This window comes from Ischnura elegans, chromosome 9 (assembly GCF_921293095.1).
Source record: "Ischnura elegans chromosome 9, ioIscEleg1.1, whole genome shotgun sequence".
NCBI classification, from domain to species: domain Eukaryota; kingdom Metazoa; phylum Arthropoda; class Insecta; order Odonata; family Coenagrionidae; genus Ischnura; species Ischnura elegans.
The window spans coordinates 54,556,866-54,581,349 of record NC_060254.1 but is presented as its reverse complement, the minus strand read 5'-3'; the positions used below and the strand labels follow the sequence as shown (position 1 = coordinate 54,581,349).

Sequence of the window (24,484 nt, the reverse complement as noted above, 5' to 3'; positions counted from 1 at the left end):
TCTCTCTTATTTCATAAGTTTAATTTCAACAATCAAGTCACATTTCTGCAAGTTATTCGTCCACCATTTAATTGAAGTAAAATAGTTTTAATTTACGGTATGGCATCAGATTGGATCATGTCCTTTGTCAAATTCAGAAAAAAATAATTGCTAAGACTGTAATGCAGCGACAAGTGTATCTCAATCCCAAATCACCACAAGTGTGCCTCAGTTGAGGCTTAAGTCTCAAGATTAGGTCCTCCTTTCTTCACCTGCATAAATGATTTGTCAGCACATCCGAGTCAAGGGCAAGTAGTAGTATATGTTGTTGATATCAACCTAATTATCACTAATAGCAACTTTAATTCGTATTCAATAGAGCAGTAGAAAAATACAATTACGCTATCGATGAAATGATTAGTTGGACGGACACATCTGAATTAACTTCTACGTAGCAAGGAACAATGCTCGACGACGCTGGAATGCAATATTTAATTCATAAGCAGCTCATAATATGCACAAATTGCACATACGTTGAAAATCATTGCAATTAACACAAGAACTTTTCCCTGCACATTCTCTATTTCCTTCCAATAGGTTATTCGCTCTTGTCAATTCATTTTTCACTTAGAATTACTTTACCACTCATCAGATGTCGCCATTGTCTAACCATGGTAAGTGTGAACGCACGCTGGTTCTGACGTCATCTTACGCTGGTTGAGAATGATGGTAGTGTGAACCATAGAGGTTACTCTATGGTGTGAACGGGGCATAAAGCGCCTCATACTTACGTTGTTCATTTCAAACCACTTTAAACAGTATTGCCCAGAAACTTCTCTGTTCTTGCATACGTGTTAGGGCTGTTTGCGGTCAAAATACCTTAAATACCATGTGGTCGGGGAAAAGCTTGCGAAAAGCAGGGAATGTTGGTCTCGTTCGAAAAATAAATGTGATTCACGGTTATTGTTCAATGCTTGACGATCTGTTTGGCGTGGGGGGTTTACCAATATTTCATCCTATAGCCTTGGTGTAGAAATGTGTGAAGTGTCGTCCTTTTTCCACGCTCACATGTTCCAAGATACATTTTGGAGTCTCTAAAACGATTAAAAATTTATGGGAGTGCCAATATGTTGTTGAACTGAAATTACATTTAACGTTGCCACACCGAAAGTGATATTTTTCGGCGATGAATAAATTAATAAAACTAGGAAGAGGTAAAAGATGTATAAATTGTATCTTATGGAGGTCCCAATGCCAAAAAGTATATTCCATTTTCATGAATATTTCAAATTCATCTCATTTGACACACTTTGTAGAATTACTTTCAATATGAAATAAGCTTTCCATTCTCTATTTTTTAGTAATTACTAATAAAAGATCCATATTTTATACAGGCTGTTACAGCGATATTCGCCAAAGCTCTGGAAAAATCGTGATTTATGGTAGAATATTCATCATATCGAGGGATATTTATTTGCATACTATAAATTCATCAGATTAATCGGTGGAAACCCCGAGAAGATAGGAGAGGTAAAGTTTCGCTGATAAATCACTTTTCGCCTTACTCTGATCCTGGCTAATAGTCCATTGTCAGCCCAGACGTTTCGAAATCCCTTAGAACCAACAGGGTTCTCCGTGAGCAAGGTTGGGAAATATTTGAAGGGAGCCATTCCTTTATCACATTACGGAATACCGGTTGGAAGCCAACGAGAAACTGAGAAAAAATCAATAATTGGGAATATATTTATTTTTTTCACGAACCGAAGACCAAGGTGCTTGGTTATTGATTTACTTTCGACAGAATGAGCGAAAACCTTTTGTCTCTTTAGACGCAACGCATTGAGCGTGTGAGTACGGTGCGTCGTTAATAGGCTTGCTGGAAATGAGGGATTATCTGGGATTAGTGTAGGTTTCAAGCTGGAGGAGGAGAGTCAGTCGTTGCGAGCATAGCAGAAGCGACTGTCGCGCCTCTGTGGCGGGCTGCAGAGTTGAGAGGGTAAATTAGCGGACGCGACAAATTGAATGAAATAAGGAGACTAAATCTATTTGACCGGCCCTGGACTCGAGCCAAGATCACCTAATTGGGAAGCGTGCGGCGACAGGCGAGTTGACTTCTTTGATGGATACGTTCTATGCATCGATCCCACTTTGATCTTGTGTCGAAAGACTAGTTCACAAGTCAAAGAGAAGTGTTATATCAACACAGAAGTTTCAGAAGAGAGTCTATGCGCTTCAACATGGCCTACGTAGAAAAGCAAAAGAAGTGACGGTTGAGATGAATAATATTACAATATAAAAATATTTTTTATAAAAAACTCTTTTCTCGCTGCAATTTTTCAATGAACTTTGATGTAAACAAATTTGTTGTTATGACGATCTATCACTCTCCTTCCTTATAACAATCGCAGCGCTGCCATCGGATTTTTGTGGCCATTTTTTAAACTAATCTTCATTTTTAATGCTGAATAAAAATCGAGATACAGTTCCACTCATAATAAAATTGTTGTATAGTTGTCTGCCTCTGAGTTATCCTGAAAATTTTATCTTCATAGTTACTCAGAAAGTTGGTTAAAATGGAGTTGCAAGATTTGACGCGGAGAAAACAACAAACTTATTACAAAGCGAGTTAAAAAACGTTGTACAAATCAACTAGACACGCGGCCCAGTACCGTTTAAGATTACACCTGACATTGCACCGGCTGAACTTTTGGTAATCAAGCGATTGTGCGATCTTGAAGCGATTTAGCGTCACACAAAATTAAAACAAAGGAAGGTAAACGATTTGTACACAAAAACTAAATACATATTTTTTGTAGTTCATTGTGTAATGAGTTGTGCTTGTGGTCGATGTCATGATAAATATAAGGTAACTTTTCTATTACAGTACAGTACTTCTTGTTTTAATTAATCTTCGTATTGTTTCCTGTTTATCTGAATCATGCCCGGCCCCAATTTATCCGGATAAACGAGGTTCTGCGGTACTCGTGAGTACTGTCTGCTTCCTGATTATAGGTAATGCAGCTAGGAATCGCGGATACAAGAAGTGGAGGAGAATATAGATGGTACAAAGTACTAGTTCGCGGGTATAAAGAAATCGAAATTGAGTATTTGATAATGAAATGTAGTATTATCAGTTGTTACCTATTATAGGCGTAGCCAGGACGATGTCTTGGGAGGGGTAACACGACCCGGGGTGTGAGGGGGAACTCCCTTCTGCGGTAAATATGAACATTTTTTTATCTATAAATCACATTTAATACTATTTTCGCACTTCAAATTGCACAATTTGTGGGTCGTCGGGAAGCTGTTTTGCTGAAACATATTGGTGGAGTAGAATAAATTTGTTTCATGGGTTAATATTTTTCTTGTGAAATTAATTAGTTTGGGGGGGGCATACTCTGTGTGCTCCCCCTCCCTGGCTACGCCACTGTTTCCTATATCGGTAAGTAATCGCTTAGTCTAACTATGAATGATTTATATCTCACATTATTTGACGCGCCGCTGGCTCGTTCCAGCCGTCCCGGTGAACTAAGTTCATCTCTACCAGCCAGTTTACAATAACAATTACTATTGTGCGCATATGCTCGTGTTGTGAGTGCAGTGTCTTGTTTGTGCTAGCAGAAACTTAAACTTTAAATGTTTGCCTTTTGAAAGCGTTGAAAATCGGAACGGAATATTCTGTTTTAACAGTTACTACAATTTCTCCTTTTTTTAATTTTCTTAAATAACTTAATACTTTTTTCCGTTGAATTTTGCAACTTCTTGCATTTTAATTTTTTTAATTGTTATTATTATTATTATTCTTTTTAATACATTATCTTTTTTCAATGTATTATGTATTCTTTTTTATGGTTGGACATATTCAATAAAAATTTATCAATTTGAACTATTCAATGTGAATATCTTAACACTAGAAGAAAAGGCATAGGATGGACTCATAAAAGGGTTGCTTGAAGAGGCAGTGTTTATGTGGTTATAATCGAAAGATCGTTATTCCAAATGTCTGTAAGTTATGAGTTTGTAGGTTCCCCAAGCCTGGACTTAAAATTATTAAAGAGGTGTGTGATGAATGGATTAGCACTAAGGAGACTATGAGCGAATTTAATTACATTTATACGTATTTATAGATTCCCTCATCCAATCTCCCACTATTGGCCGTTACGCAACAATACCTGCGCACGAAAAGCAACACGATTCAATGCGTCCATGTGGCTTTCGCAAGCTGGCAGGCACTGGAGCACGCGATCGGCAGAAGTGTTTCCACACACCGTGTAAGTAATTAGCAAGGGCTTCTGGGTTTCGCTTCGAATGTTCCGAACCTAGCAAACAATACGTACACACAGAGCTGGCTACACGCGACGCTACTAATCCGCAGGTTTGTTGACATTTTCGCTTATTGCTACGGAGACGCGTCGTAAAAATCCAACACAATGCAATTTCCACAAATGGGAAGGGCCTTCGGTTAGTTCGGTAGGGGATTAAATAAGGAGTTGGAGGTGACATGAAACACCTTTACAAACCCCTTACTTTTAAAAAGGAAGGCTGTCCCGGACGTCAAATTCATATTCACCTTCTGTAACTGTAAACTTAACAAGGCCACGGATGAGAGGGCACAACAGTGCCTAATAATGTTTTTTTAATCAGAAAAGTGAAATAAATTGCTTTGAGGGAGTAGAGTAAATAAAAGGTGTCATAAGTTAAGCCTTAACTTATAGTAATAAAGTTAATGGTTCATGAAGTTAAGTATAACTTTTTTGATAGAAGTAATTACCGTGGCGGAAATGACGCTGCAATAACATTCTCGGTGGCAGTAAAATTAACAACGATGAGAAAATATTCCCAATATTCAAATAAATGTGATTGCAACGATGCATTTTCATTTCTATCAGATTTTCTATATTTTTTGAGAAGCAATATTTTTTGCTAGCATGAATTAGTTTCGGCTAATAGAGGCCTAAGTTCTGATAAATTGTTTCCTTACTTCCATGTTTAAATTTACCGCTGTAAGTAGATTTTTCTGGTTGTAGGCCTGATACCCCCTTCCCCGGTGAAGGTAAGTAATTGCTCATAGTAGCTATTTTGAGATGGACCTCTAGAATGGGGAAGTTGCATGAAATTTTTTTCATCGAAATAATATATGATTCTTATAGCAATTTTCACCAGGAATCCATTTTCACCAATCAAATTTCCCGTAAAACATTGATTTTATCATTAAAATGCATTTAAAACAGTGAAATGCGTCTGCAAACGCGAAGTTAGCTCTGATTGTTGGTGACGTCATTTCTCCCTACGGCGTTTTCGTTTTGCATGTACGGCCGCAGAAGCTACAATGAAGCAGTCGTTGAGTAAGTGAATATTTCGGTATTTTTTTAATCCGTGTTTTCTCTCAGACATTTTATGACGTTATTTAGTCACGTCAAGTATATTTTATCCATTTTCTGTATTCGTAGAATAAGAATATATCGAATATATGCGAAATGGAAGACGATTTCGTGAAAAGGCTGTTGCGATAATCTGCGAGAAGTGAATTCCATAATGATGACATTATATTTTTAAAGTAACCCAGACTTTTTGACTGCAAAATTTAGAGAAGTGAAGGCTTCGCGGTAAGTTTTTCTCGTTTATTATGGCATTACTGGACCAGCTTTTACGAATACAGTAGTAGATACTCGGCCTCCGTTGAAAATTTCTGCATGAAATGTTAATATGGTACAAGTTATGATTTTTTGCTTTCTGTATGATATCAGCTTTTTGATTCAGTATGTTGTGAAATGCTTTCTGTGGACAGATTTAAGGTAATTTTTCTGTACACATTATGCACATCATACTATGTACAGTTTTAAGGTGTGTTCTGAATGCATACTGTCTGAAGTGTGTACAGGTTTTGACATGTTATGAACTTTTGTAGCCGCTTTTATAGTGGCTGCTTAACGATAGGCATAAGCATAAGATAATACAGCTTTTAATGTTAGCTATGAAACTTCTATTAGAAGCCTACAAAATAATTATAAGCTATTTAGCAAACGTATGACAAAATTCAATCATTTGTGTTAAATAGTATTAGGTGCGCAACTAATCTCTCGCTGTTTTTTAAATGAAAAATACATCTTTATTTAAAAAAAAGGTTATAAATGAATCATTCAAAGTATTTTCCGTCGCTTCCTAAAAAATTTCCCCATCATTGAGGCAGAGCCCGAATATCGTTATGGTAGAAGTGATTGTCTTTTAAAGCTATCCTCTAATCCTGCTTTTTTGCACCAAACAGTTGTCAATGCAGGAATGAAGGACAAGCAACTTGTATTCCCTGACCTTTCTTATTACTCTCTCCACATGGGTCCTAAAGCTTTCTATTTGCTTAGTTAGCTTAACTTCATCTTGAGGGCTCTCTACATTCTTGGAAACTCTTGGTGGTCTAATTAACTCTCAAATTTTACCACTGAATGAGTGAACAGTTAGTTTGAACGCGCGATCTACTTTTACCCCACAGCCTTTTAGGATTTGCTCAAGAAATCCAGTTTATGCGAATGACACTATCTATTGCCCGGCCACCATTACCCCTCGAAATGAAATTTTCTAAAGAAGAATCATATGATTTATTTTTTTGATTGAGTTTAGATAGAAATATTTGAGCTATAAACAATTCGTTGATTTTATAGCAATGTTAAAAATGATTCCTTTTGAAATAATTGCGTTTGAAAAAACATTATTTCTATTTTTCTTCACAATCAGCAGTATAATGCACTGACTAGTACTGTAAGAAAACGGATTTAGAGTTTCCTTCGCAATTCACTTTTTTACTTTATACCTATCGCAGCGTAATAAACTAAGCGCAATTTGTTATACTGATCGCAGTAAAAAGAACTGATCCACACGATAGAAAATGTCACCCACTGCAGTGAGTACTGATCTATTTTTTTATGCTCCAATTCAGGTTAAAATTTGCCAAATTGGGTTACCTGGCTTTTCTATTTCTATTTCTAGACAATCAATAGTTGACTCTACAATGTAGAGTCTACATGTGAAAGCGAGCAGGAAAGGGAATTGGCATATTAAGCAACATCTTATTTTTGTCAACCCAAAAAACTAGATTTTTCAAAAGACTAGCCACCGGAATAATGGAAGCAGAGAAATATCGTGCCGCTGTCGAGGGTGAGACATTGAGATCTTCTAGGCTAAAATATTGAAGGATTTGTTGAGTCTAATTTTCCTGAACTTAGCAATAACAGGTAACCCAGTCTTTCCTGATAGCATATCGACAATAAAATAATTTTCACAATCTACTCTTAAATGCAATGCTGCCTTTTTTCCAAGAAAAACACAATATACTTGACCCTTTGGCTACATATCTCCCTGTCTGATTCCATGTCAGTCACTTATCATATTCATAGGAGAAGTAGCAGCATTGGCGGAAACAGGTTTCTTTTCTGAACACAAACAATTTTTGATTCTGGTTTCAATTGGCATGACTTTTCCTGACCTCGACTTTCCACCACTTCCTCAGGTTGTATTTACTCCTATGGCTCAGTCAGTTGATTTGAGGAGGTAGTGATTATGCATCAGTGAGTTTCTTACAAATTATACACTGCTAGGTAACAAATATGGTTTCGAGGGAGTTCAGTTGGAATACTATGCATGTGAATCAATTGATTTCGGAGAGAGGGAGGGTAGCCTACTGTATGTACCCTTTAAGTATTCTTGTCATGATTCATCATTGACGAATTCAAAACATACAATAATTACAAGACATCGGGTACTACGAGGGCCGTCAACCTACGATAACTTAGCAAAAACAGCATGCAAGCGACAGGCGGGTACTGCGCGATCGGGGCAACTGCACGTCCTCCGCACCACACGCTCAAGTCATTTCTCAGCATAATTCTGTCGTAATTACTTAAGGTAAAGTGATCTTCACGAACAAATCCCGTCGTTTTCGTCGACAGATCGTTCTTCCTCTTCATCGCCTTAACCCACTTCTTTCTTCTCGCTTTATTATTCGATATAAGGACGAATATTTTATTAGAATTTCGAAATGTATTTGAACGTACAGGCACCACGCAATATTTATTATTCGATATTATAAACAGCACTTCACGTAGGTAAACATACCGTCTTCCTGGCGTACGTATACCGCAACAATCTCGAAGCTCCACGCCTCGGACGTTAGCAACTCTGTTTGGGGAGAAATGACGTCACTCCTCTTGGACACACTACTTTCGTTCGCACCCCCCACTCCTCCACTTTGACCTTTAATATCTTGAAAGCTAACGTTTGTGTTGAAATTTCCCCCGGTAGATATTCTTTCCTAGAGGCTTACTACATTTTGACATAGTTTTCAAAAAATGTGAAAATTCCCCATTGCGCCCATAAGCATTGAGGTGAATCCCCATCGTAACGAGCTATGCCAACGCAGTTGTGATCTCACGTTGTGAGCTCAATATTTTGCAGTTACCGTATAAAGGAGAAAAAAAACAGCGTACATGTCTGTAATTATGAAATTGAATTTTTCCCCTGAAAAAATAAAATTGGCATATTTTTGTTTGCCCGAATTTTCTCTCGTCATAGGTTATTTTCATGACGATAACCGAGTACCTACATAGCCAATATCTGGCATAGATACTTATGGTAAAGGCTTTATAAAGACAGTTGATTTCATTTAAACAATGCTCATAGGGGGAACCCCCGAATTAGAATATCAGTATACCCTTCAGAGAATTTGTTGCAGGAGACTTTTATTTGCTATAACCACTATGGAGGCTTGGAATTCGAATCCATTGTAATTTTACTTCATGCCCAGAAGTATTTCTTATTATTCATAATAAGTATGCGGAACATTCTCGAGTATCATTTTCAATAGAGGTCTTGACATTTTATAGGTCATGCTCAAGCCCTCTTATCCTTTTCCATTCTCCCCGGGAGAAGAGCGAAGGACAGGATTTAATTTTTCATGGGTTTTCTCCTGTTTTTCCTCTATTTAAAATGATTTATAGTTGAGGAAGAAAAAATAGACATTTAATGAGATAGACATAGACAAAAATAGATAAAAATAGACATTTAAAGACAATAAACCTTTAATGTTATCATCACTGATTTTTCCAATTTATAAAGCTACCTGTAAAACACACTGGCAATTTCCATTCAAATTTTAATTCGCAAAAACACGAGTATCAATACAGTTCATATCATCGTTCGGTAACTAATTCAAGTACACCATTGTGTATAAGTTCCCCTTAGAAAGGAGGCAGGGGAATTTTTTTCTGGACGTTCGATCATATTTTATATATAGCCCTACTGATGGAATTATTAGTATTTCGAAAATACGGCCATTAATAAGTATTTTTATTGATTTAATCTTATGAAAAGGTTCATACTTGAGAGTAAGTAGTGTAAAATCTGTACTCAATGTAAAGTGATGTTAGTAAAAGTTTTACCCGCGAATTCTATCTCTGTCCACTTCCATACAATAATTTTCTGTACTCGCAATTCCTGACTGTATTACCTTTACGCTGGATTATGACAGTAATCGCGAGTACTTCGTACTCCATAATTTAGTTTTGAAGTGTCTAGATACATATGAAGTGCCGTTCTTACCAAGTTTGTCTTTCCTCTCGGAATAGAATACCACGTAATAACCTTGAGAGAAGGATTGATTTTCATGCTAGATTTTTTTCAGCAGAAAAAAGATACGAAGTGCATTATTTTTTTCCACCATCCATAGGTACTCGGACCCTCTTCATGTGCTGAGATGCGATCATTGGAGTCTGCGCTACGTTCCCTTCTTTTGTTTCATGTCGTCGAGGCGTCGCTCGTTGTAATTATTTTTTCCTCCGTTTGATAGAGGAAGTGGGACATCCGGTTCTCTCCCACGTATCTCGCACCGCAGCCTTCTGGGCCGTCACTACGTTTGACTCAGAGTTGGCGGACGAAATGAATTTTAAAACTAGAAAAAATTTGAATGGCTTCGTTCCCGGAAGCGAAATTTGGAGACGGAACTAAATAGAACTCAACGCTAGGAGCTAAACTCGCGAGGACCGAAACTATAAAACAGCCCAAAGCAAAACTAATTTAGTTACTAATTACTGAAAGAGTAGTTCGGTGACGATCCTCTTTTAATTTTTATCATGATTCTGAAGCAGTAGCGTAGCCAGGGATTGGGGACGCAGGGGGGGAATATTAACCTATAAAACAAATGTATTCTACTGTGCGAAGACTTTTTAGCAAAACAGCTTCCCGACGAGCCATCAATTGTGTAATTTTAAGTGCCAAAATAGCATAAATTGTGATTTCTAAAGATAAAAAAGCTCACATTTTCCGGGGTGGAACCCCCCCATCTCCCGTCACATCTTCCGGGTTACGCCTCTGTTCATAAGGTATAGCAAACATTTTATCGGTATTTTCCATAAACAAGGTGTAAAAAAGTGTTTGTGTGCTTCAGTTTTTTTCCTCAACGATTCTTATAGTGTAGTTGTAATTAACATTTTTCCCATGCTCGTACCAACATCCTTGAATGTAAACGTAAGTATCATGACTTCAGATGCAATTTGCATTAAATATAGCATGGAAAGCCATATGGAATCGTCATTGATGAAGTTGTATCATTGTCCGGAATAGGATTTTCTGCAAATTTCAAGAAGGAAATTTCCATCATTTCTCGTAGGAACCTCTACAACAGTATAGGGAGGGTGGAATGGATGCAGAAATTTATCTATTTATTGTGTCTTTAAGTGACTTCCAATTCAGATTATCGGTTTTAATTTTCAAGAATTTTTGTTATACGCTTGACAATAGGTGGTTTTCTGGCTTTCTACGGACAGATTTCTGGATCGGGACCTAAACTTTTCATATCTCAGAGGAAATATATGCACAAGCGAGAGGTTGAGATCAACATGTACCACGTGACGTGAGACATTTACGGGTGATTAAATTTTCGTTTCCGTGACTACGAGAGACGGGCTTATATTTAGGTCTTTAGGACTTTGTGAATTCCCTCCTAATAAGTTAGTAAAATTAAAAATTATCGATGACGATTTTTTAGAGACTGTGCGATCCCTTCTTGAGTGCCATGAGGAGAGCACTCTCAAGTACAGAACTCCGTCCGTCGAATGGGACGTTAAGCCGTGGTTCCCCTTGGCGGCTTTCGTTAGGAGTAGACTAATGTCGAAGCCGGATTTCTAAATTGTCGAGAAACTAAAGGGCGCACAATTTGAACTTTATGGATTATATTTTTTTAGACTTGTTTGAGTAGACAAATTCGATTTAAAAAACATAAACTGTAATTAATTCTGTTTTCATTCAAAACATGTTCAAAACCGCACCTTTCTTCCATGAGAACACTGTATAATCTATCAATTCCATTATTTTCCATTGATATTCCTTGCGAGTGGAAGTACTTCGTCGCGAATTCTGAGAATTTTTGCGTCGCTTGCTCTCATCACCGCTTTACGTATATTTTTTAAAAAATATTGAAAAGCCCCAATTGCGGCATCATAGATCAAGCGGGTAAACTTCTCGGGATTCCCACCGGGTTAGAAACTCCATTTCTGCCGACGTCGCGACGTTTCGAACTCTGACATGTAATTCATCCTTAGGGCTACTGAATGTCGTTTCGAGGAAATCGGCCTTTGAATTAATTAATGAAAAATTAAAACACCTAGTACCATGAGCCTCTGTATAATGGCAATGGGAATTAAAGAACCTGGATAGCGTAGTGGTCTGCGCAGGGGCACGAAAAGCCAGAGGTCCGTGGTTCGATTCCCGGTCTAGGGGAATTTCTTTTTTCTAGCAACGACATTTAACAGCCCTAAGGATGAGCCCCGAATCGGAGCTTGAAACCTTGACAGAAAGGAGTTTCTAACCTGGTGGCGATCCAGAGAGAAGTGTACCCACATAATTCGCCGGGGAAGCATAAAATCTTTTCACATAAATCACGGTTCAATGTGAGGGACATCGGTCTCCTCTATGTAGTCTCCTTATGACTGCTGTATTAAGTCCCTATTTCTGGACTTGGCTGATTCTTAGCCATTTCCGCTTCTCAGCCGGCCCAAATCCTTTTTGAGCGAGATGACCCATTTTGATATATTAAAGGTGTGATGCTATCTCCTAGTGTTTCAATTTGGTCTGCTAATTGATTCAATTTTACATCGTGACAGTGTGCGTGACGAGGTGGACTCAAAAGAGTGTGGAAATCGGTGGCCATCAGCATTGAAGATCGCTACGATCTCATTTGGCAGAGTTTGGTTTTGAACGAGTTAGATGAACAACTTAATGCGACTCTTTGTGGAATCCATCGTAGAATGGAAAAATATACTTGGTGCTTTTCCACAATAACTTTTATTTTTCCAACCTGTTTCAGCACTACGTTGCCATTTTCTGGGGGCTAAAAATGTTCATGATCAGTGACCATGGCGTGATTACAATCATAGGCGGATCCAGGGGGGGGCACGGGGGCACGTGCCCCCCCCCCCCTCCAGACCCTTAAAAATATGCTAGATTTTTAATACGGTCCCATTATCATTTCGTTCGTTTTGTATGACGAAGTATTCTTGTGCCCCCCCTGAACAAAATCCTGGATACGGCCTTGCTTGTGCCCCTCCCAGAAAGAAATCCTGGATCCGCCCCTGATTACAATGCTGTACAGTTAGTCTATTGACTCATCCCAACCAGCCAGTTTCCGAATAGTATGAATTTTATTGGCGAATATGTTTGCCTTGCTGTGTTTTTGTTGTTTTGTGTGGAGAGGAAACTTACAAGATAGTTAACATTTTAACAGAAAGCGGGAAACAATTGAAAATTAAAAAGGATTGTAAATTGATGCAATGATTTTTATTTTTTAATTTGTTTTGATTTCTAAAATTTCTTTTTATACCAAATTGGTATTATAATTTAATAATAGTAATATAGTAATAGTATATAATAGTATTTAGTAGTATAATTATACCAACGTTATTATAATTCCACTATATGTTATTCTAATTTTTTATTCATAAAATGACCAGGAAATGAACTGGCTATTGTGTACTAAATTTAATGGACACGTACTTATATAACCAAGATAATAAGATACAAGGCCGTAGCCGGGGGGGGGGGGTCATGGGGGATTGATCCTCCCCCGAACTGAAAGAAATTAAATAGATACTTTGTGCTCGCTTGGTGCTCACACGACGATATTATATAGCGGCGCAGGGACATCTAGTAGCCCAATGCGACATAAGTCAATAATTATCTAAGCAAATTCGTAGGTGCAGTGTGTGTACCTAGTTGTAGTGCAGTGTGTGAAATAATAGTCCTGTGAATTAGTAGAGGTGTGAGTGACTTATGAGCCTCCTGAGGGACCGCAGAATTGACATCGACACCAAGGAGTTAATTCATTTGGTCACTACAAAAAAAAAGCTAAAAGGCTAAATTCAATTTTATAATAATATTTTTATTTTCCTTTAAGGGTTTATAATAAATATGTATATATAACCGTATACGCTATTTTATTTATCTTATAAAAATAATTTTATGTTTGTCTACTATTCCATAATCCCTCCCCGAAAATATTTTCTGGCTACGGCCTTGATAAGATAGGTATCAAATCACTGGAAAAACATTTTATTCTCGTCTCGGAGGAACCTTCTTGAAGAGTACTTATTTTTTGAGTACCCGCATTGTGCATTAGGATCTGCCCGTAATGTCTCAGCTTCTCTAGCGCGTGCCCGGGCTGAGGTCGACGGGATTTTTCCTTCGGATGCAGCTGTCTCCTGTTTCAAGCCATCTTCCTCCGTCATTTTTTTTTACATTAGTGCTTTTGGAGTGTTTAGTGATCCCCGTGCGTCTTGGCGTGCTCCTAAAATCCATTTGGGGATGAAATAGGATATCAGCCTGTGAGACTGAGGGTAAACAGCGAGTTCGGATACGTCGACACCTCTGATATTTTTCTCTATTCAGATGTATTTTTGTCTGTATTCTATATCTCTCTTAAGGGGTTGGTTCTAAATGCGAAGCACACGTCATGACCTTTTAAATTTCAAAATGTACCCTTCTGATTGATTTCCTCGATTAATGCCAAGTAAAATTAATTTTTTCATGCTTGGGCACAGGTAGAAAAATATCAGGAAGATGCAGGTTGACCTTTTTTCCCGGCGTATCAAGTGCAGAAAAGTTTCTCAGGTTTTCCACCGGTTGATGTTTCCATGTCTCCAGGGAGACAAGGAAAACATCAACCGGCGGAAAACCTGAGAACATTTTCTGCATCAGTAAGGTGCATTCACTACTACCCCTAGAGGATTATATTGCCGGGTGTGGAGATGAAGCTCTTATTTAAACAGTAAAACAGTATTGGTTTTCTTAAAAAGGGGCTTTTTTGTAGTTGTTATTTTTTGTAATGTTTTCCTTTTCTTATTATCCTGTTCCATGTATTTATTCTTCTCAGGTATTACACCAACTCAGGTTGTCCATGTTGGCTGACGTTTCGCCAGAATTCTTTCCTATCATCCTCAGAGATTAGGTAGGAAACAGATTAGGTACATAGCTACGCCATCTTACTACGGCCCTTATGATACTATCAAAGTGTTCTAGCGAAACGTTGGCCAATGTGTACCACCTGACCCTGTATAATACCCGAGAAGAATAAATCCAACCATCCTCCGGTAAAGCCTGAAATCTTTAACGCTGTTCTTATTCGGTAAGTATGTAGTCGGTACAATTACTTCCCGAAATTGATCGTGCTTCTAAAAGCTTCTTCTTCGGCAAGTGCACCAGTTCGCATTTTTACATTTGTTCTCGTAGTGATACTTATCTTAGCATACGAACTGTGTAGATTGATGGTGGAATACAGTTTTTTTAGAGAAAATTGACGTCGCATTCGTTGTACAGTCTCAGACGCAAAAGCCTTATCACCGAGGATTCCCTATGGAGCCAAATTTTTTTTAAGAGTTGGCAATGCTGTCGAACCGTTCCTCCGCATAGGAGAGAGAGTTGGGAGGGAGGGCTTATTCTTTCGTGCGGTCGAAAGGAGTATATAAATCTCTAAACTTTTTCTTCGGAAAAATATTTCTCAATTTGGATTATTATCAACTCTTCTGAACCTAAATAGAGTAAATTTGCACTCATGCGTGATGAATATATAAATCATATCCCTTAATAAGAATACTTTATTTGTTAATATTATTGCCGTTGAATCTATTTCATTTAAAAATGTGCACAATTCCTTTAGAATCTATTAACGCAGATAAATCTAAATTTCACAAATTTCCCCGTAGTTTTGAATTACTAATTGCATTCTGTTTTTCATTGCTCCTACAATTATTCCGGAGCATAATAATTTTGTCATACGTTCCCACTCAGTGGCGGTCCAAAGCTGCTCTTGATTTCTTGGTCGAGGCTCCCTTTCTTCCAGATCCCGTACCATCGCATTATAGGATATACACAAGTGTATATCACATGTCCGGTATACTTAACCCTTCCGTGACTATGTTACCCCAAATTATACCCAATGTTGTGTAATTTTTTATTTTGTCCCTTTGATATTTTTTGTATTTGACCTCAACCACTTTGTCGTTATTTAGGCGACGAATTACTTTTTTTAACTTTTGAATTGTTTTTGAAAACTTCAATTTTTATGGGCGGGGTGACTGAGTTACCCCCCACAGCTGTTTGCGGGAAGTAAAAAAAAACTTGTTTGTTATATGAGTGCAGGGTTAAACGTTGAATTCAATAAATATTATTATATTGTAACTTCAATAATGCCAATGTTCTACATGATGGCACATTTTGTACTTGTTTTTCATAGCATGTACAGGTACAGTAGCAAAATATGAAAGGTTCCTGCCATTTCGAGCAAAATCAATGTAAAAACCTAAATGTAGCCTACAATGTATTCATAAATTATACAAAACAATATTAATGAATGATGGTGTTGAATTATAGGAAAGACTAAAGGACATCATATAATTTATGAATACTCAACACAGTCGTTCGCGTAAGTTTTCTAGGCACAGTCATGGAAAGTATTAAATTAGTGAATATCGAACATTCTAAGTTCTACTGTTCAAAGCTCGGGCTTAGCTCTCCGGCTGTGGTGCAGTTAGCACTGCTTTGACTGGTTGTCGCATGATATTCTAAGCAGTCCAGACCGCACCAGTGCAACTTCCTATGCCCGCCGTTCAGTTTTGGTGGCACGTTTTTGAGGCTGCGGAATTTTAACGAACTACGAGCGCCACATGTCCAGACCATCTTGCCCGGTATTGTCCAGAAAATGTCCGCAGAGGTGAATGACGCCTCGGTAGTTTAATTGACCAAAGAACTCAACCGGAAATAGGTGGATCCGGTTTTGGATCCCGGTCAAGACGAATGATTTTTTCTCTGTTGAATTTTCGTACAATTTGCGCATTGCGGGTGACTTTTAAGTTTCCACCTTGGCTAGTGCCGGTACACTTAAAGAAGTTAAAATGCTTGCCCAATGAATGGAATGGCGTCAAATTTTGTCTCTTGAACGAAATTATACTTCCTTCCTTCATTCCTGTTTAATTGTTCATGCTAGTTTACGATATGCCCCCTTATAAACTTTACCATTGATGTAGTTGGTCCCAACCGTCTCAAAGATGCCACACCCATCAAGATCACAATGTAAATATCGAAATGCCGTTTGATTTTAGACTAGATCCGTAGCATCTGTCGTTTGAGTAAATAAATGGAAAAACGTTTTCCTTGTGATGTCTTTTCTACGGTGCGTTTATGCGTGGATCCTGCACGATCGCTAAAAATCCCTCTCTCCGTACTCTAATCTCTGAGTGAAAAGTAAACTAATAGAGTCGTTACCATGTAAACCCGTTACGTAAACAAACTTATCGAAAATCCTCCGGGGAGTGCATGATCAAGAGGGAGCTGTTGAGATCGCTTTTAAGAGCTAAGCGAATCGTTTCGTCTTATGCATTAAATTTTGGTAAGTCCACGAACTAAAGTATAATACCGTGTAATATTACCGCTCGTAACCGTTCAATTCTCGTCGTGGTCACGAGACCTATGATCAATATACCACGAGTGAAGAAGCTGCAATTTTAACGTAAGCGATGCTACTCCAATCACGCTGCTTCATTAAGGTATGTTACTCTTTTTTATGGGAACTTACTGACCATCGGTCCAGCCAGTGCTGTAACTGTGAAAAAATTTTGGCGGTATTCACCAAAATTTGCCAACAGCTTAACATGTATTATATGTCCGGCCGCGATTGAAATGCCAAATTGCAGCCCTCATATTAGTTCCAAGTTTTGTCACGAGAAAACTCTGAACAAGTAAATAATCATTTCCGATTTTTCTTTCTGAAATACATTGGAAAATTTACAGTAGGGCTATTTTTTTACAGATTTAAAAAAGTATTTTAACCAGTACGCTTATAGCGAGTTTGGATTTTAGGGGGTACGCAGTACCGGCACAACTACAGCTCTGGGTACAGCATAAGTGGTGGTACTAGAGGTTTTGGCAATTTAACACTTGGGGCGGGATTTTCTCCCAGTTTCATTCCCTCCGTGACTTGGCATCCGTCCGTCCCTATCTCTCAAGTTCCCGTGGGCTTTGATTATTTGCTCGCACGAGAAGCGCTTGTTTCAATATGCTTGTTTCAGCGCCCTCTCTGGCCGTGACGCGAAGCTTGGCTCCGTTGGAAGTATGACTGACAGTGAGGAGGGTTTTTGTTTAAACTTTGGGCGTGGACCTTGAGAAGTGATGTCAAAGTTTGAAACATCCCTTCCTCACAGCTGTTTGTCTGAAAAAGGAGACGTGCTTCCGTGAATGCTTGATGTCTAAAAGGGAAGACTCAGATATTTCTCTCTCAACTCCCTTCGAAATGTCATACTAGTAAGTTAATATAAAATATATTCAACAATGAAAAAAGTTTGCTATGTAGTACATTATAAAACAAGGGTTATAATTCCATAAGAATTTTGTGACAGAAATATTTGCAGTTAAAATTGATAAGCACGGTGTGAATCCCACTGAAAATGTATGATTATGCGATAAAAAATATCCTCCACACTGAAAATTACAGTAAAAGTAGTTCTTCTCTAACCTGAGTATTGTTATTAAAATTCTACATTGAAAAATGTATTGTAATCTTGCGCTCCAAACGCCCCATCGCCATGTTTGCTGAGCGTGACGTCAGAGTCCAGTAGGTAAACAATACGTTTACGTGGTGCCATTAGACTTTTTGTCCCAGTTAAAAAACAATATATGCATCTCTCTGTAATTTTGTCTCTGTACAATTTATTTTTTTTTTCTTTTTCATAGCAATTCATATCAATTTCATCATAAGTCATGTGATTGATGTATACTGAATAATTGTCACGTTTAAAGAATGTACGCATACTGGAAGATGCAGCAGAGTCTTGACAAATAGCGCTTATTACTATTTCATCCTCTTCATCTACGGCGATTTCCACAGTATAAGATAATTGTTTTCACTTTACGTTCTGGTGTTACCTTAGCCCCAACTGTGCAAACGCCCAAATTTATCATCACTTGAATCTATCCAACAGCTGAATCACCGTACGTCTCTCTTCCAGACCTTATAAATGCGAAGTAAATCGGCGTCATATATGTTCCGTTGTATTTCTCCAAAGCGTTAACTGTACTTATTCCAATATTGCACCCTTTACACATTAAAAGCAATGAGTTAATGACATTAGAAAAATGAGATACCAACCGAGCTCAACATTACTAGCGAACGAGATAGTTGATTTAATTTATGTTACATTTCAATATCGCGGCTTCTTAACTCCGCGCCAAGAAATCTTCATTGCCGGAGAAGAAATCAGTGACCATGAATTAATCTGCCTTCAGAACGAGCAGGGGCACGGCAAAGTGATACTACAGCCTGACAACGCACGACCTCATGTTGCCAAACCCGTTAAAATCTACCTGGAAACACTCAAATGGGAAGTCCTAACCCACCCGCTATATTCATCAGATGTTGCGCCGTCCGATTTACACTTGTTCGATTTGATGGCACATGGACAGGCTGATCAGTAGTTTCACTCACATTCAGACCTCAAAAAATGGCTTGATTGGTGGATAGCCTCATCAGATGAACACCTTTTCCCGTAACGGTATTCAAGCTCTGCCAGAAAGATGGGAAAAAGTTGTAGTTAGCGATGGAGAATACTTTGAGTGATTCATTTGCAGCATTTTTTTACAATAAAGCTGTGATTTCATTAATAAAACAGCGAGAACTTAGTTACGCACCTAATATTTTAACTCCGTCAACTCCTTCCGTACTTATTTTTCGGAACAACTATGAAGTTTTGATTATTAAAATCATTACATCATCGATTCATTCATGCATGCAAAGACTAATTAAAATTGTTAACATTTGCATTATTAGCACTCAAACTGGTTTGATTTTGTCGACATTCTAGGTCCTATAGTATGGCATCGTCCTTTAATGGAGACTACAGAATGATTCAAGCAATGGCAGATGATAAAATACTTTTTTATTCCTTGTGATACATATTTTATTCTTGCCGATGGAACACTTGTATTATTCTTGGAGTTTTTATACACTGCCATTTATTTCATCATCAAGGCATTTCATTTCTTCCTGGATGAAAGGACATTATAAGTGAATGTATGAGCTGAGTGACAAATTTGATTCCATGGACCACATCAGTTGCATTTTGCATGCTTTATTTTCAACCTGAGAAAGACTTAAAACATTCAAAACCTAAAGTCTCATTATGGTGTGCGCTACCATCTGAGGCACTGAAGTACCAGGTTATTGGTTTTGGGAACAATTTCGAGGATCTATCAAAATCCACTCATGACAGTTTGTTCTACAAATTTACAGTTCAGTTCCTGGGTTACTGTGCCAAATGTTGGAGTTTCAGGTTGACTATGTCTGGGTTCATCTGTGTGCAATATGCTGTAGATGCAAAGGAGTCATTTACATATTTTTACACCATCTGTCTTATTTATGCTATATTTGTTATTTTTGTTGATTTTGTTTGAATGTAGCATTGAATATAATGTCTGCTGACCCCACGTTGCTCGGAACAATAAATTAATATAAATGAAAAAGGCAAAGTAACGGTAATCAGGCCATGAACTAAGACCTGTCAGAGACTATCCTGAGATGTCTCATGTGACATCTCAGAGATGTCTCCGTAGGTCTCAAGAATATCTTTGAGGCATCACATGTTATATTCGAGATGTCTCAGACATGCATCCGAGACGTATTTCTGCTGTTTGAAAGCAATTCCACTTCACCTCTTTCTTTATTTTCGCCTTGCAGTTGCTTGGTGTGCGGTTGTGCGGCGATGGGCGCCGTGATGCTGCACTGGCGCCGGCGCTTCCCCTCGGAGCGGAGGTGACGACGGCACCACGAGCGCCGGGGCGCCGCTTCCGGATAGGGAGGATAGATAGATAGGGGGTTTTTCTTTCGGTTCGCATGCTCCCTAGTTGTCCACTCCCCCTGTGCGCCCTATCCATTCCAACGGCGAAGAAGAAGAGAAGGAAAGTCCGTTTAAGTTTTTTCACTCCACATGACTCGTCACCGATCCAATGGGGTGAACTAAGCTTTGAGTAACTTCTTTCCGCACTAACTGGAGGATATATTTTTGTATTTTATGCATATCTAGGAATCGATAAATAAGAGTCAATATCTTAATTCCCCCTAGATTCTCAGCGTTACATATCATTCATCGTTAAATATTTAAAAAGCCTGACTTAAACGCTCTCTCTTGCGAGCGATTTGTGATTTTTTTACTTTATTGAACCGAATTTGATGAAAGTCCCCCATCGACTTTCGGTCTATGACGTTAGCTATTTTAATTCTATTTTGTTTTCCGATTTTCCGAAAGTGTTAACCTCGAAGTATCTTCGAGTTTCCCTTCAATCTGATTGCTGTGATAATTACGAGCTACTGACTTAACGTGCCTCTCCGGCCTTAGAGTCGATAAAAAAACAAATGAATACACATCTCCCTCGTCAGCGTAGTTGCCTTTTCGAGGGAAATATCGTTCCTTGACATCCGTCTTTGTGCCCGAAAAGTTTTTTTATTTCGGCAGAAATAAAAGTAATAATATTCGAAGTAAAAAGTAATGTTTTTATAGACATCCTATCCAATATCATCGCCTGCTATAGATCGATAGCTATTTTTCGTCCCATTTTTCAAGTGTTTTTTCTTATATTAGGGACACCCAGCGTGGAGGGTTTTTATTGCTTTATAAAATAAAGAAAGGAACAGATGAGAACAGAGAAAAAAAGACCTGGGGCCGTTGGTAAACTTTGACGATATCGATTGACTATCCAGCCAACGTTTAGCGTCGTCGAAGTTTGCGCGCGGAAAAAAGGGTAAACAAGGGATAAACAGGGATCACGTTAGGGATAGGCCTTCCTCCCCTCCACCACAGTATCCAGCCGTGAACCCTATTTTCCCTCCACACCCTCCCCTCAAGAGTAAATAGGCTCCAACCATCACCCTGCAGTGCACCACAGTCCGCTGCCAAACCGACGAGCAACGGACAGAACCCGAAGATGATCTCACGTAGGAACTTGATACTTCGGCTAAGCATAGCCTTCAACGTGGCCGTGTTGCTCTACGTGGCCACTGGAATGACCGGCCATGGTCCTCCGGAGTTCGGCGACGAGCAGCGCCGCGTCCGCGAGGAACCAGAAGCTGACGTTCCCGCTCCAGCTGCCAATGCGCTCCCGCCGGCGTCGTTGTCCTCCTCGGGACGCAATCTCGCCTCCATCGAAACCGCAGGGGGGCCTGAGGCTGCCGCCGGAGTTCCGGAGGTTGTGGCGGGAGGCTCGGAGGCTGCTGAACCTCCGGCCCCGGCGGCTGCTGAGCCTCAATCTCCAGCTGTCCCTACTTCAGCCAGACCGCCACCAGAAAAAGGTAAAGTACCGATGAATAACATTTACTATTCTCGGGAATAATCGGAGAATAGCCGTCATGCGCTTGTAGATACTCCCGCTAGTGCTCATGAAGTTCCTCTGAGGAAAAATCATTTGCCTAAACTGTAATTCGATCCCAGAGTTCGATATGTATGGTTTAACACTTTCCCGGCGAATAGAATGAATTAACTTCTCTCGGGTTTGTACGCGGGTAACAAAATCTGAGGCAGACGACGTTTCTGGTTTCGTCTCGTCCAGTAGCCTTGAGAATGGGTAGCGAGACGGAACCCGAAAGATCGGCTGCCTTAGAATTTATTACTCACCCGCAAACCCGAGAGAAGTTTTGATAGTTCGAGTTTGATAACTCGCTCCGGTTACTATACTTTGTTAGACTAGCAAGTCATCGTTTTCCTTCGCTGAGATTTTTTGGCTTTGGAAAACAATGTGGTTTATGCTTCTTGATATACATTGTCACTAGGTACCATTTCTTGTGTGACTACATGGTGGCCATCGTTAGGGAATACCAAGAAAGCCTGTAACCTTCGACCATCACAATTACTCACTTTAGCATTTAAATTTTCGACCGATTGGAATGGGGAAGAAATTTATCCTCCCATTTACGAGGGAAGCATTACCAAGCATGAATGTACAGCAAGAAAGATGAAGGTACCGAAATTTCGCGTGATGAGATGACGCGGCGAATGCGCGAAATGTACTTGGTCCCGCGAAGGTGTTTTTGTTTGTTTTTCTCGCGAGAAATTTTAACCGCGTCTCGAGGAAAACTCAGTTAGCTCGAAATTTCTTGAATTTGTTGCTAAAGGAATACAAGCATTCGTCATTCAGAAGTTAAATGCAGTAAAGCGTCGCTTTTGCGCCACTTGAGGGTTTGAATTGCTTGAGCGTCGCGACGGGTTGAAGAAGAAAACCAAAATCGGGGTAGAAGCCGACGCGTCCCCTTATACCCCCGACCCGGTATTCGTTCTCTGCTTCTGCCACGGATGAGGATTCTTCCCTTTCAATCATATATTTTTTCTAACCCTGCATCGATGACTTTTCTCGTTAGTTTGGAAGATTTTCTTGGGGCATGGACTTTTTATGAATGTTATTTTATTATGGATTAATGTCTATGAAATAAACAGACGAAAACTTTAGAAATACATATACGGCACTCAATAATTTGTGGAAGAGATTAATTTGTATGCGCCGGTAGCGTGAGTAAAAATGTAATAGTTTTAAGTATTTTCTCGAGATTTTTGTTTCAATCTAGTCCGATATGATGATCAAATAATTTGGGATCGATCGGACCACATTTAGAGGTTGTTCCTCGGCTTCAAATTATGAAAAAATTGCTATTTTCCCGGTAGAAAATACGCGTTTTCCCACGTTAAAGGGGCATGGCGGTTGGTTGCGTGGAAGTTTCCCTAAGGAGATACTTCTACCGTGTGTGTTAAGAATGAGTGCATGAGTGTAAGGTTTAATAGCGATGTCATTCTCAGGGTTTGCCTGTGTTACAATGGCATTGAGTTGGGTGGATGAATACTCCATACGGATAATGACTCCTCTCTTATTTATGGAATAGTTTAGTCTCATTTACAGTTGCCACTTTGTAAAATGCTCAATCATGGAGATGTGAACTGATTTGTTTACATATTCCTATCAGTAAGGTATTGGCATTATTACTTGAATTATTTTCGGTGCATCCAGTAATAACTTTTTTTCTGATTGCTCGTCTATTAATACATTTAACTTTGAGCCAAGTGGAGGTATTAGCTTTATTTTCAAGATATATTGTTTGAATAATTTGCGTACCTCCAATTTTGCATTTTTCCACAATATTCACCTTATACCCTAACAAGTGGAGTGTTGTAAACCTAGAATTATGCTTGAATTTAATGTCTTTGCTTTTGATTGACCCCGTTGATTGTAATTGTTAACAGTAACAGTAAATGTTAACAGTTAGCTTTGGCTCATTAATAACTCCTCCCCATTCTGAATTTGCTCTTACAGATCCTCCCAAGTCTGACTCTTCGTGTAGCAAACCACCTCCGTCCCCTTCAGGGTGCCAGGATAGACTTCTTGCACCCAAATACCTGCAGAGGGGCGACCACTGGGTGCTTCTCAACTACATACGTGCCGAGAGGGTCTTTGGCTGCATGGAGAGCGTGACGTATACAACACATGGTGACTTCAGCTTCCTCGATAACCTGCCCTCGCTACTTGACCGATGGGGTGGCCCCGTGTCACTTGCCCTCTTTGCCCCAGGAGAGGACTTCACACGCACTTTGGAGGCCGTGTCGTATGCGCGGTCTTGTCTCAGTCCTTTGGTGCGTGAGCTGGTCACATTTCACCTCTACTTTGGGGTGAAGGACGTACCGTCCAAAGTGCCAAGGCCTGAGGAGACTGACTTTCTGCCTGATTATGACTGTGAAGGCCGGCTGCCGCCCCTGCCTTGGGGCAATGGGACCACCACAAGTGGCAATGTCACCATGCCGTACACCAGCTACAAGTGAGTATGCACACGTACACAAATGTCTGTCAGTAATGAGCGAGGAATGGCCAAATTTTTTAAAGTATATGTGGGCGTGAGAAGTCAAGGGGTACAAGTGATTTTTTCCTCAACAGAGTTAGGTAAAGTTAA

The 24,484-nt window shown here is 39.2% G+C and overlaps 1 protein-coding gene across 2 annotated transcripts in view; it reads left to right on the top strand.

Annotated features, from left to right (window-relative positions):
* LOC124164847 (beta-1,4-glucuronyltransferase 1) overlaps window positions 1–24,484 on the top strand; it is a 116,608-nt gene that overhangs the window by 84,616 nt on the left and 7,508 nt on the right. The window contains exons 1-3 of one of the 2 annotated variants that reach the window (XM_046542046.1): window positions 16,813–16,900; window positions 20,240–21,847; window positions 23,854–24,352. In XM_046542046.1, the coding sequence (XP_046398002.1) occupies window positions 21,484–21,847; window positions 23,854–24,352 (863 nt within the window). In that variant the 5' untranslated portion in view covers window positions 16,813–16,900; window positions 20,240–21,483. Of the gene's footprint in view, window positions 1–16,812; window positions 16,901–20,239; window positions 21,848–23,853; window positions 24,353–24,484 lie in introns of those variants that run through there. The other variant, XM_046542044.1, reaches the window with a different exon arrangement.